At 43.5% G+C, this 13,068-nt stretch overlaps 1 protein-coding gene across 3 annotated transcripts in view; it reads left to right on the top strand.

The window, feature by feature from the left end:
• PSAT1 (phosphoserine aminotransferase 1) overlaps positions 1–11,305 on the top strand; it is a 33,470-nt gene extending 22,165 nt beyond the window's left edge. For all 3 annotated transcript variants that reach the window (XM_003919539.5, XM_021927567.2, XM_021927566.2), the window contains exons 8-9: positions 9,270–9,407; positions 10,190–11,305. In XM_003919539.5, the coding sequence (XP_003919588.2) occupies positions 9,270–9,407; positions 10,190–10,295 (244 nt within the window). In that variant the 3' untranslated portion in view covers positions 10,296–11,305. The remainder of the gene's footprint in view (positions 1–9,269; positions 9,408–10,189) is intronic.
• Positions 11,306–13,068: the final 1,763 nt, after the last annotated feature.

Here is a 13,068-nt window from a genome sequence, read left to right as displayed (position 1 = left end):
GGCATACCTTTTCAGGGTCACCATTCAATCCACAGCATTGGGCCCTTCACCAAAATGCCAGATGGGAAGCACCTGGTGCAGTGCCTTGGATGCAGAGAAGTATAACAGGTGGTATCTCCATTTGCTTTTCCCTTTCCCTTAAGGGTGGGTACAGGTATACAAAGACCAGACTTTCCACTGTGTGCATGTATGTGCACCTACACATATACATAAATGCTTAAACCCATCAAACTGAGAACCCCCTTCTTAGTGGTCATTGCTCTTTGGGGTTCAGTCTATTGTAACAAAAACATCTGCTTGATGGTAAGTTGGAAATTTGTCCTCTCTCAGATAATTCAGTGGCCACATGGGACAAACAAAATGATGCCTCAATCCTAACTTAGAATTGTACTTTTTAGCCAAGATTTAACTAACACATCTCCATAACCACCCATGGGTGGGCAGTGCTGGTGTACTTTTTGGATGGCATGCTGCTGCCACCTTTGTTCTTGCAATGCTTATTGCCTGCTTTTGTGAGCTCTTGGCATGCAGTGGTCCTCCTCCAGCTGCAAGCCCGGGGGAGTTAGGCTTGGCAGGATGCCTTGGCCTTTGGGTTCCTTTCCCAGCTACCATCTTGGGGAAGGGATACACACTCTGCATTACTGCCTGTTCTCTGGTTCTGTGCAACAGAGAAGCAAGTGCAGGCTGGGGGCTCAGTGCTGGGGAAACTTCCACCCTGTACCTTGATGTGTGAGTCGGGAGGCCAGGATACCCTGCCTGTGCTCACTGAAGCCATTTAACATGCACAATTAGCAGTAGGTATCCAAGGATTTCATAGCCAAGGGCTAAAGAATGTGGCGTGAGCCTGGAAAAGGGGATACTGTTTGGTTGGAGGTGAAGAGAGGGCTTTTGCATCAGCTTATTATGAGCCCTGGTCATGAGTAGAATTAGGCAGAGAAGAGGGCAGAAAGGTTTAGAGTTCTAACCTTTAGAAAGGTTAGAATCATCCCTGCAAAGGCACTGAGGGAAGAGTGTACAGTGTGTTTGGGGAGCAGAGTATGGGCTGCTTGAAGGGGATGGCTTATGCTGGGATTCGAAGGAAGGTCTGTGGAAGCATGTGAGAATGTGTTTAGTCCACCTATTTATTCATTCATTCATCTACTCACCCACCCATCCACCTACCTACCCATCTATCCATCCACTCATTCACTCATTCATTCATTCATTCATCCATCTGTCCACTCATTCACCTATACATTCATCCTGTCATCCATTCATCCATCCCACTGACCCACCTATCCATCTATTCATCCACCACCCACCTACCTATCCATCCATTCACCCACTCACTCATCCATCTACCATCCATTACCCATCCATCCTTCCACCTACCTATTCACCCAACTCCCCATTCACCCATCCACCATCCACCATTCCATTCCCATCCATCCATCCATCCATCCACCCTTCCATCTATCCATTCCATTCCATCCATCTACCCATTCACTCATCCATCCATCCATCCATCCATCCATCCATCCATCCATCCATCCATCCCTCCATCTGTCCACCCATCCATCCATTCCACCACCCACCTATCCATCCATCCACTCCTTCCTATCCATCCACCTTCCATATCACCGTCTATCTATCTATCCATCCATCCATCCATCCATCCATCCATCCATCCATCTCATTCATCCACCCATCTACCCACCCACTCATCTGTCCATTCACCTACCTATCCATCCGTCTACCCACTTGTCCATCCATCCATCCATCCATCCATCCATCCATCCATCCATCCACTCATCCATTCTCCCACCTACCATCCATCCATCCATCCATCCATCCATAAAATGACTCCTGAGCACCCACTCTGTAGACTAGTCTTGTTCTAGGCTCCTGGAAGACCGAGAAGAATAAATCATCTTCCCTGGCTTCCTAAAAAGTGCTGAGAACCTGAATGTGAGTAAAAGCACTTGGTGGTTATAGTGGATGGGAGACCAGTTTTTCTATTAGCTTTTAGCTCTACATATTTCTCAGGAGATGTGTAGACATGATATTAGAGGACAGAAAGAACGGTGATACCACTGGGAAAAAAATTAAGGGCATCAGGAACAAAATAAGAAAGCATAGAAGGAATTCTGGGAATCTCCTGAATCCCCCCCGCCGCCCCTAGGTCCTTTAACTTCAAGCACTCAACCTGGGCCTCTCCCAGCAGGCAGTCTGCCAAACTAATGTTGCAGGCGGGTCATCTCCTGGGGAATCTGGTCACCCTTCACACCCAGAGCTCTTCACTCATTTATGAACTGCCTTGACCCAGGACTTCCGGTCCTTTTTCAGAATAAACCTCTTTCTGGGAACTCCCAGCACCCCGTCGGCTGCCTGCCTGGAAAGCGTCATCCCAGACGCTTGGTGTCCTGTGGAACCTTGTTACTGGAGTAGAAAGGAGGCTCTACTCTGTCTCTCCTCTGTTTACAGCTGGAGACTCCCAGGCTGTGCCTGAACGCACTTAGGTTTTCAGGAAAGTCTTCTTTTCTTTGGAACTATGGAAATAGTGGAGCAACATGGCCCCATGGGAGGCGTGCATTTTAAAGAGGAATACCTAGAATTAGAATTTGCAATTTACCACCACCTTTGCTCCTCATTTTTGTCTCTGAGAAGATGCATCCCTCCCCACCTCCATGCCCCCTGACTCGTAAGCCAGCTCCTTTACTTAACATGGTTCCAGGTTGTTTGCTGGGGGTTTCACCGGCCCTGCTGGTGACCTTGGCAGGGAATTCTGGGACTAGATAAGACAACCTTCAAAGCCTCCGGGTTGATTCCATAGCCCAGTCACCCACACTGTGCTGACTGACTCCATATTGAGCCCACGTGGGCTGTTTAGCATCTTGGGCTTAGAAGCCTCACTTTGCCACTGCGGTGCATGTGACCTTGCGCAAGTGACCTAACTGCTCTAAGCCACAGTTTTCTCATCTGTACCATGGAGGTAATGATACGTACTTCTTAAAATTGTCAAGAGAATTAAAAGGAAATGCTTCTGAATCAAGAGTACATAATATAAGGATTGAGAGCATTTTTACATTAAGGATTGAGGACTCTTGTGCTGGTTAATTTGTATAAAGTGCTAGAAACAGTGCTTGGCACATAGGAAGCATTCCTTGCATGTTAGCTTTTAATAGCATTATTTGTGGTTATTGTTATGTAAAGCAATTATGATATTCCTGACACACAGTGCTTATATAATACAAGCTTTTGTAATATAATTAATTCTATAAGTATATAATAGATATTTATTTTATTATATAAGGATGTGCAAGTGACAGATTCCATGTCTGGATCTGAGGTCACCTTTATCACCTTATGTGGCTACCAGGCCTTAGGAAAGAGGAGGAGGCACGTGATGGGTCTAGTGAAGACCCTAAAATAAAATGAAGCAGGCAGAGTCCTAGGCACCTTACACTTGTGAATGCCTTTTGTTGTCATCACAACCCTGTGAAGTAGACACTGAGCCTATGCAGCAGAAGCACAGATAGGACAAGGATGCAGCTGGGAAGTGGGAGCAGCCAGGCTATGAACATGGGGCTGGAAGGCTCGTTCCAGAACCTCTGCTGCTATCTAAGTCTAGGAGTGCAGAAGGCCTTAAAGAGGCCATACAACTTAAGCCATAAAGTAAAAGAATGACATATTTAATGACATGAACATTTAAAATTTTTATATGGCTTAAGACATCATAAACAGACTTAAAAATTACAGAATGAGAAAGATTTTGTAGTATATAACACATAAAGGTTACTATCCTTAATATAGGCAAGAACCCACAGATGAATGAAAAAGGATAAAGAAATAAAAGTGGGGGTGTGGTGGTTGCTAACAGTATGAGGAAACAACTCAGAAGAAATGCAAGCTGCCTCATAGACAAATGGAAAGATGCCACCTTCATTAGTTCCTTAGGACATGCAGATTAAAACCGTGAGATATGTTTTGCCTTTGATCTGCAGACATTAAAAGGATTGATAACATCTGGTGCCAGTGAGGGGATGCACTTTTGCTGAGAGTATAAATCTGGACAAATTTGGAGTATAAATCTGGACAAATTTGAATTATAATGAGATTGCAGCACTCATTATAATTCAAAACTTACATGCGCTTTGACCAAGGATTTTTATGTCTACACATTTACCCTTCTGGCAGAATTCCTTCTATGCTTTCTTATTTTGTTCCTGATGCCCTTAATTTTTTTCCCAGGCACTCTGCCTGGGTACAGTGGTGTGCACAAAATTAGGAACCAGCAAGTCCAATGTAGGATGTAATGGTGAAAATATGGAGACATGCCCATCAGTAGGGGTCTGATGAAATAAATTGGGATCTGTGGGTAATATGGAATAACTGCATTGAGAAGGATGAAGCGAGTCTCTTAACAGACATGGGAAGATGACTGTGTTACGTCATCAGACCAAAAGGAGCAAGAGCAAATATAGAAAAAGACAAATCTATGAGTCTTTAAAAACTACAACAAGGCCAGGTACAGTGGCTGATGCTTGTAATCCTAGCACTTTGGGAGTCCAAGGTGGGAAAATTGTTTGACCTCCAAGGAGTTCGAGACCAGCCTGGGCAACATAGTGAGATCTCGTCTCTACAAATAATAATAATAAAAAAAATTAGCCGGGTGTGGTGGTGCGTGCCTATAGTCCCAGCTACTTGGGAAGCTGAGGCGGGAGGATCGCTTGATCCCAGGAGGTCGAGGCTGCAGGAGGCTGAGATTGGACCACCACACTCCAACCTGGGTGACAGAGTGAGACCCTGTCTCAAACAAAAACAAAAACAAAAAATCTACAACAGTTATATATCAATACGTATATACACATAGACACACATAGATGTATACTCGCATATACACACAGATGTACATGTGTGTATCTAAAACGATCCTGAGGAATGCACAGCAGACCGTTAGGGTAGCCACCTCTGTGGGAAGAAGGGTGGCAGATCTTCGTATTTTTATTCTAAATTTTCATAATCGTGTACAAATTTAAAATTAATTTTTTGTTGACAAAACCAGGCAGTAAGGAGAGGCCTACATAGGGTTACATTTGGTGGGCTTCTCTTCACGTACTCTTCTTTCGCATTGCCTGTGTATCTGACACATCCTTTCAGAGGGGCCTGACGGTGGAGTGATGTTTCTTCATCGCCTTCTCATCTCCTGTGACTTTCTTGCGTTCCCTTCTGAGCCTTGCCACCTTTGTGTACCTCCGCCATGGTGTACCTCCGCCATGTTCCCCTCCTCCAGTACCTTGGGAAGTCTCGGTGTGTCTCTGAGCAGCATGTCTCCTTGGGGACTGTCTGGAACTCTCATCCCCGCAATAGGAAGCGTTTTTCAGTCATGGGGGATCACTGCATTCCTGTCTGATCTCCTGGAGGTTCCTCATTTATGTGGTCGCTGAGCCCTTGAGAGGCTTCAGGAAGTCAGAAATGAGGAGGTCTGCCTAGCTCTGTGAATGCAGCTTCCCTAAGTTTCTCTGGCCATGAAACTGCTTTCCCAGAACGCCTGTTGACATCTTCTCTGTGCTCCACCTAGACGTTGGGAAGCGTGGCTCTTTCCTTGGCTCCCACTTGGACTTTCTCCTTAAATATTTGCAGCCCTGGGATTACCAGCTGGTTCCATGCCCATCCATAGCCCACATAGCCTCAGTCTACCTTGGCCCCTTCTCCTACCTCACCCCTCAACGCATTCAAACAACAGACTTGCTCACCTCTGAAATTTGGTGTTAACTCCCGGGACTGCTCACTGGGGAGCAGGAGCTAGATCCAGCCCACAGTGGTGCTTGACAGGGGTCACCAGTGTTTAAAAACACAATTGGAGCCAAGATTGGGCTCTTGGAAGATACTTAGAGATCTGGTTTCTTATTCCATAATCCATGTGCCTCTGAAATTGGGAAAAAGAAAATTTGAGAGAGACAGCCATATGTTTCAGGAAAAAAAAAGAGAGAGCCTCTTTTTCAGACTAGTCCTCCACGTTTAAAATGTGAGAGCTCGTTTGCACCTTCCACACCGGCCCGTCCTATTCATTCATGTGAGTAGTGCGGGGACCTGCTGGCTTTGAGTTTGCCGCCCATGCTTGAAGCTCCTCAGTGCCGGCACCTTGGTACAGGCCCTAGCTCTTTTGACCTAGAAAGTTTTTATTTTTATTTTTTTTGTTTTTTCAGCCATTTCCTTTTTTTAGTTTACAGTTTGTGTTCAGTGCAAACCCATAACATGAGACATTACTATGAATCAAAGCGTAAATACACAAACACAATATACAATCCAAAATAGACGTGCATCCTTCAGGAATGAAGCAGAAAACAGGTTCATTCACATGCACAGTAGCATCAGGGCTGTGTGATCTGGTTGTTCCCATGTAGCTTCCTAAAGGTGGAAAAAAATGACTTTGGTCATTTTAGACTACTGTGGCCATATTAGATACTGGAACCCTAAAAAGTTCTTCATAAAAGCTTTCCAGCAGCTCTGTGGGTTCCCAGTTTCTTCACCCCCCAGTCTCTCCTCTGTGTGCTATAATTGTTTTTCTAAAACACAGACCACATTTTGTTATACAAACTGGATTACTCCTCATTGCTGAAGGATCCAGTCCAGTTCCCAGCAGGGCACTCCACAGCCCTGGCCCTGTGGGTCTTCCCAGCCACCCCAGCCAGGAAGCCAGTGCTTCAGTTAAGTCAGCGGACTTGCTGGAAGCCTTTGTGCCTTTGCAGATGCAGCTGTCTGCCAGATGCCCTTCCTTCTCATCTGTTGTAACCACGCTGTGTCCCCTCCCCTGAAAGCTGTCAACCTTGCCTCTGCATAATTCCTTATCTGGCATCTCTGCCTTTGCAGCCCTTGGCTGTTACAGCACTTCTTACATATAATTGTGATTCCCTCCGGAGCTATCTGTCTGTAGATTGGGAGCAGTTAATTTCCTTTCATCTTTTTTTCTACCCCCAGCCCCATACTAGAGACATTCTCCCATGGGTAGTGCATAAATATTTGTTGCATGACAATTTAGTCTTTAATTTCTTGCTTTTATGACATTATTGCTTTGTGATATCTTCTACTTTCATGATAGGATGGGTAAGTTGGAGGGAGAGGAACTGTAAATACAGATGCTTAATTCTTCCTGCTTTCAATTTTTTTTTCTCTTAAGTTAAATGTGCTTTTTGTTGCTCCACCTCTCTGATTGGAGCCTCACATTGGGAACCTGAGGCAGTGGAATATCAAAAGAGGGTAGCCGCTGAATGTTTAATTTCAACATCAGCCATGAAACCTACCACTTCAAATAGTGGGGCCTGGAATTCAGGCTCAAAATCTTTTCCACATATTTGGTTTCCCCTTTGGCCTCTCTTTTGCTCAAAGGTATGTTATAGACTCTCATTAACTTTAATAAGAATTATGGATGTGCCCTTAGGGGGCCTCTCACACTGCCTTTATTTGCTGTAATTTTAATGAATTCTACCCGTAGAAGTGTAAGAATAAAATAGGATATACTTGAGCAAAGGGAAAGAGAGAAAGAGAGGATTATTACACATTGTGCCTTTTTTTTTTTTTTAATTGCAGAGTAATGTCAGCTACTCTTCCATTTGTCTCCTTTGGTTGCCAGTGAAAAATAATTTTGGCTGCTTATTTTCCAAAGCAGAAACTGAAGTCAAACACGAACCTTTCCTAGACAAAAATTCACTCATAATCATTTTTGAGAGTCGATATGTACCTTATGCAAGGTGCTGGGAATAAAAAGATGAATTTATTCCCATAAAGACATACACCTACTATGTACCCAGAAAAATTAAAAATAAAAAATTTTTAAAAGATAAATGTATCAACAGGTACTTATATAGCATTTAGTGTGTTGCAGACACAGTTTTAAATTGTGTCAGTTATTTATTTCTGCATCATAGAACACCTTAAAAACTTAAGCGACTGAAAACAACCACCATTCTCTTGCTTGTAGTTTTTTGGGTCAGCAGGTTGGGCTGAGCTCAGCTAGGGGGTTCTTCTGCTGGTCTTGGGATGTCTCATTCTACTGAAGTCATCATCTAGTTATTGGTTTGAGCCAGATGGTCTACAGTGGTTTCACATAATCTGGCAGTTGGTGCTGGCTGTTGGCTGGGACACTTATTTCCAGCACGCTAGCTCAGACATGCTTAAGTGACAGCAATACAGCAATACATATATATATATATATATTTTTTTTTTTGAGACAGAGTCTTGCTCTGTCACCCAGGCTGCAGTACTCTGGTGCAATCTTGGCTCACGGCAATCTCTGCCTCCCGAGTTCAAGCAATTCTCCTGCCTTAGCCTCCTGAGTAGCTGGGATTACAGGCATGCGCCACCATGCCCAGCTAATTTTTTTAATTTTTTAATTTTTTTAGTAGAGACAGGGGTTTCACCGTGTTGGTCAGGCTGGTCTCAGACTCCTGACCTCATGATCCACCCGCCTCGGCCTCCCAAAGTGCTGGGATTACAGGTGTGAGCCACCATGACAGTGATATTTTAAGAGAGTAGGAAGAGAGGCTGTAAGGTCTCTTGAGGCCTAAGCTTGGAAGTTGCAAAGAGTCTGTTGTAATCTCTTGGCCAAAGCCAGTCAAAAGGCCAGCTCAGATTCAAAAGATGGAAAATTAGATTCCACCTCTTCTTATTTTTAAATGGGCCACAAAAATTCTCTATAAATACTGACTTATTTAATGCTTATGACAACTTGAGGTGGTTGAGAGGTTCCTCTATTATTACGACTGTTCAGATGAGGAAAGTGAGGCATAGCAGAGAGGTTAAGTAACGTGCTCAAGGTCACACAGCTTGGAGCAATACCATGGTAAGTCCTTTAAAGTTGCTGCTCATTATTTTTGCCTTACAGCCACTATAGGACCAACTTATCATTTCTCTGCAGCCTTGCAGAGAAAGAGGTCAGTCACATTTGCCGTGCGGCTGCTATGTGTTGGAAGCTTCATATATGTAGTGCCACTAAACTGTCACAACTAGTCTGAAATGGAGATATTACTATTCCCAGTTTTCAGGTGAGGAAACTGAGGCTGATGGAAATTAAGTATAAGTCATACAAGGGGATGATAACCCACTGTTCCATATGCAAGAGTTTGGTTTCCTTAAGTAAACAATAAATGTGCTGGGGCAGATTTTTTGTTTTTTGTTTTTAAAAAAATCTTCTGCTTGCATCTAGGAAGTGTTTTTAAAAATCTGTTGATTTGTTTATGACAACCCATACATTTCAGAAAAGTAGCTGGAATAAAGAACATGTTTTTCAGATGTCCAGTGGAGCCCCAAAATAGAAGCAAGATGAATATTCCATTCCGCATTGGCAATGCCAAAGGAGATGATGCTTTAGAAAAAAGATTTCTTGATAAAGCTCTTGAACTCAATATGTTGTCCTTGAAAGGGCATAGGTGAGTACATCTGCAATCCACAAGCTTGGCAAAGAATTAGCTTAGTTTTTCAAATGCAGAATAAAACAAATCTCTAGGAGCCTGCTTAGCTTGGAGTGGCAGTTATGTACTTTGTTGGGCCAACCCAGCTGTTATAAGGATGTGCCTTCTTCCTGTTGTTTATGGAACCCTTTGTGTAATTCCCCAGCTGAGAGTATAATGGTGCTCCATCTTCCATGGGGGTTTTGGCAAAATTACCTTTGAAAAATCTCTTACACTGCTCGTATAGCACAGAGGTTGCCATTCCATCTCTGATGAGGCCAGCACCACTCTGTTCCGAAGGTAGAGCATCATTATTATTCCAACTGAACATCAAATTAGTAGCTAGTCTTGCATGCTCTATGAAAAATAAATGTCCTCACATAAGAAGAGCAGCAGGGAGATGCCTGGCCCCCATCTTGCTGGCACTGTCACGGCAGGCTCATGAATGGTGAACAGAATCGCTATCTTCTTCCAGCTTATCTTCTCTCCCTCCCATCTTGTTTTCTTTCTTTGCTAAGAGTGAATAGTTCGAATGACTCTCAGTTAAATGTGAGCATGGTGAACCTTCACAGCTTAAGGAAGAATTTTCTGATGACTGAGACGCGTGAAGCTCTGTGCCAGGTGTCGGGAGTTTTTAGGTCGGAGACTGGAAACGATGGTCTCAGGTGCTGCAACTCTCAGGAGACAGTGGCTAGAAAAAGTCGTTTTGGTGCTAAATTAGACATTTTTGTTCTCAATGCCTGGATCTTTGGTCATTCTAGGTCTGTGGGAGGCATCCGGGCCTCTCTGTATAATGCTGTCACGATTGAAGATGTTCAGAAGCTGGCCGCCTTCATGAAAAATTTTTTGGAGATGCATCAGCTATGAACACATCCTAACCAGGATATACTCTGTTCCTGAACAACATACAAAGTTTAAAGTAACTTGCGGATGGCTACAAAGAGTTAACAAACACAGTATTTTTCTTAAATGAACATGTTTATTGTAGATTCTTCTTTTTTGAAAGAACAGCAAAACATCTACGGCTCTGTAAAGCTGGTGGGACCTAATGTTCACCTTAATTCTGACTTGAACTGGAAACATTTTAAGAAACCTTCTTGTTGCTTTTCTAACAAATTCCTGCTTATTTTGCTTTTGCTGCTACTTTTTCTAGTTAGATTTCAAACTTGCCTGTGGACTTAATAATGCAAGTTGCAATTAATTATTTCTGGAGTCATGGGAACACACAGCATAGAGGGTAGGTGGGGCCTTCTAGGTGCTGAATCTAGACATCTGTGGGGTCTCCTGGGTTCAGCGGCTGTTGATTCAAGGTCAACATTGACCATTGAAGGAGCGGTTTAAGAGTACCAGGCAAAGGGCAAACTGTAGATCGATCTTTATACTGTTATCACAAGAGAAGTGACATACTTTATATATGTTTCTATTAGCAAGGTCTGTTTCTAATACCATATACTTTATATCTCTATACATTTATATTTCTAATAATACGGTTATCACTGATACATGTAGACACTTTTAGAATTTATTAAATCCTTGACCTTGTGCATTATTCCATTAGCAACAGTTGCACCCCCTCCTCAGCCCTCCTCTTCCTCTTTTTAAGCTGTTTTATGAAAAAGATCTAGAAGTTCTTGATTCATTTTTACTGTTCTTTCCAGAGGTAGAAGAGAAAGTTGATTGGTTGATTGTTTTTCAATTATGCCATTAAACTAAACATTTCTGTTAAATTACCCTATCCTTTGTTCTCTTGACTGTTTTCTTTGTAATGTTTGATGACGAGAGTGATACTTTGCTGAAAAGTCTTTCCCCTATTGTTTATCTATTGTCAGTATTTTATGTTGAATATGTAAAGAACATTAAAATCCTAAAACATCTAAGCCCTTGTCAATGAATATCTCTACCTGCTTTTTAGACAAATCGTTCTTTTTTAAACTTTATGATGGGAAAGCTTGAGGTCTGAAAATAGCACCTGCTAAAGGTAATTTAGTTCAACCAAAGATCTAAGATTTAACTCTTGCGCATCCATTTAAAAAAATTCAACACAGTGTGGGAGCTTTCCATTTGCTTTTAGAATGGGCATTATCAGCAAACCACCTTCCATTGCAGCTGAAGGTGTAGAGTTCTATGAGCTGTGTCCCATTTGCCCCAGAAACATGCCACTAGGACTGGTTTGAGCTATCTTCCTGTTTCATTTGATTGTATGGTGAGGACTCTGCCAGGGTCCTGTCCCATCTCTGTTGGCTCCCCTGTTCAGGTCACAGCCTCCAAGGCTTGGTTCTGTTATCTGTAAAAGGACGGTTGAAATAACTCCCCCACTTACCTTAAGGATGTTTAAAAGTTTAAAACAAGGGCTCGATGCAAGATGTGAATAATAACCACAATGAAGTCTTAAGTAGCAAAAACCAGGCAGTCCATGGATTGCAACTAAGTGTTCACACATAAAATTCACGCTCAGAGTCAGCCTCCCCTCCTTCCTCACCCTTTCATATGTGGTTGCACATCCCTGTCATCTGTACCAGACCTGTGCTTCTCAAATATCTGCTTATTTTCCTTCCATGGCCACGTTAGCTCTGCTGTGTCAGCCCTCAGTGGATCATTCAGCAGCCTCTTCTCCGCCCCCATATTCCCGTCCCACCAAAGCCAGTTGGACTATGACTTCCCCTTGTGCTCCTTGTTGATGCATACAAAGTCCAGTTCACCTAGCCTGGCAGTCAGTCAGGACTTTGTAGCATGGGACCTGGCCTCTTGCACCTCTCCTGTGTTTGTGATTGTTGGAAAGTGGCATGCATTTGACCACACTATGACATAAGCCTGGAGTTTCTGTGCCCACTCGGGAAGACCAGATGACAACCGCCAACCTCTTCCTAAACTCATTTGTGTCCTTTCCACTGGGACTATGTTCTTTTCCTTTGTTCTCACCAGGGGGATCCTTTTCTCTCATCATACCATTTTGTTTTGTTCTTTACTGTGCCGAGGTGGCTGCATATGTGCCTTCCCCCATACAGCAGCATGGAAAGAACCATGGTTCTCTACCTCCGGCACCTAGTGTCCTGCCTTGCCCTTCAAGGTGCTCAGTAAAGCTTACTTACCCAGTGAAGTCTTTTTTTTTTTTTTAGAGACAGGGTCTTGCTTTGTCACCTAGGCTGGAGTGCAGTGGCATGAAACTAGCACACTGCAGCTTCGACCTCCTAGGCTCAAGTGATCCTCCTGCCTCAGCCTCCCCAGTAGCTAGGACTACAGGTTTATGTCACTATGCCCGGCTAACTTTTTAAATTTTTTGTAGGACAGGGTCTCACTATGTTGCCCAGACTGGTCTTGAATTCCTGGCTGCAAGTGATCCTTTAGTCTTGGCCTCCCAAAGTGCTGGGATTACAGGCAAGAGCCACTGCGTCTGGCTGAATGAAAAATCTTAATGTAGGTCACGTTGGTCTTCGTGAGTACTGTAAACTGAGCTTGGAGTAAAGGCAGAGAGGTATGATCTTTCACATAACACAGACATTTTTTTTTTTTTTTTAAAGATGGAGTCTGGCTCTGTTGCCCAGGCTAGAGTATAGTGGTGTGATCTTGGCTCACTGCAACCTCTGCTTCCTGGGCTCAAGTGATTCTCCTGCCTCAGCCTCCAAAGTAGCTAGGAGTACAG

The sequence above is a fragment of the Papio anubis genome, chromosome 13, assembly GCF_008728515.1.
Source record: "Papio anubis isolate 15944 chromosome 13, Panubis1.0, whole genome shotgun sequence".
Taxonomy (NCBI): domain Eukaryota; kingdom Metazoa; phylum Chordata; class Mammalia; order Primates; family Cercopithecidae; genus Papio; species Papio anubis.
This window is presented reverse-complemented; position numbering and strand designations above follow the sequence as displayed.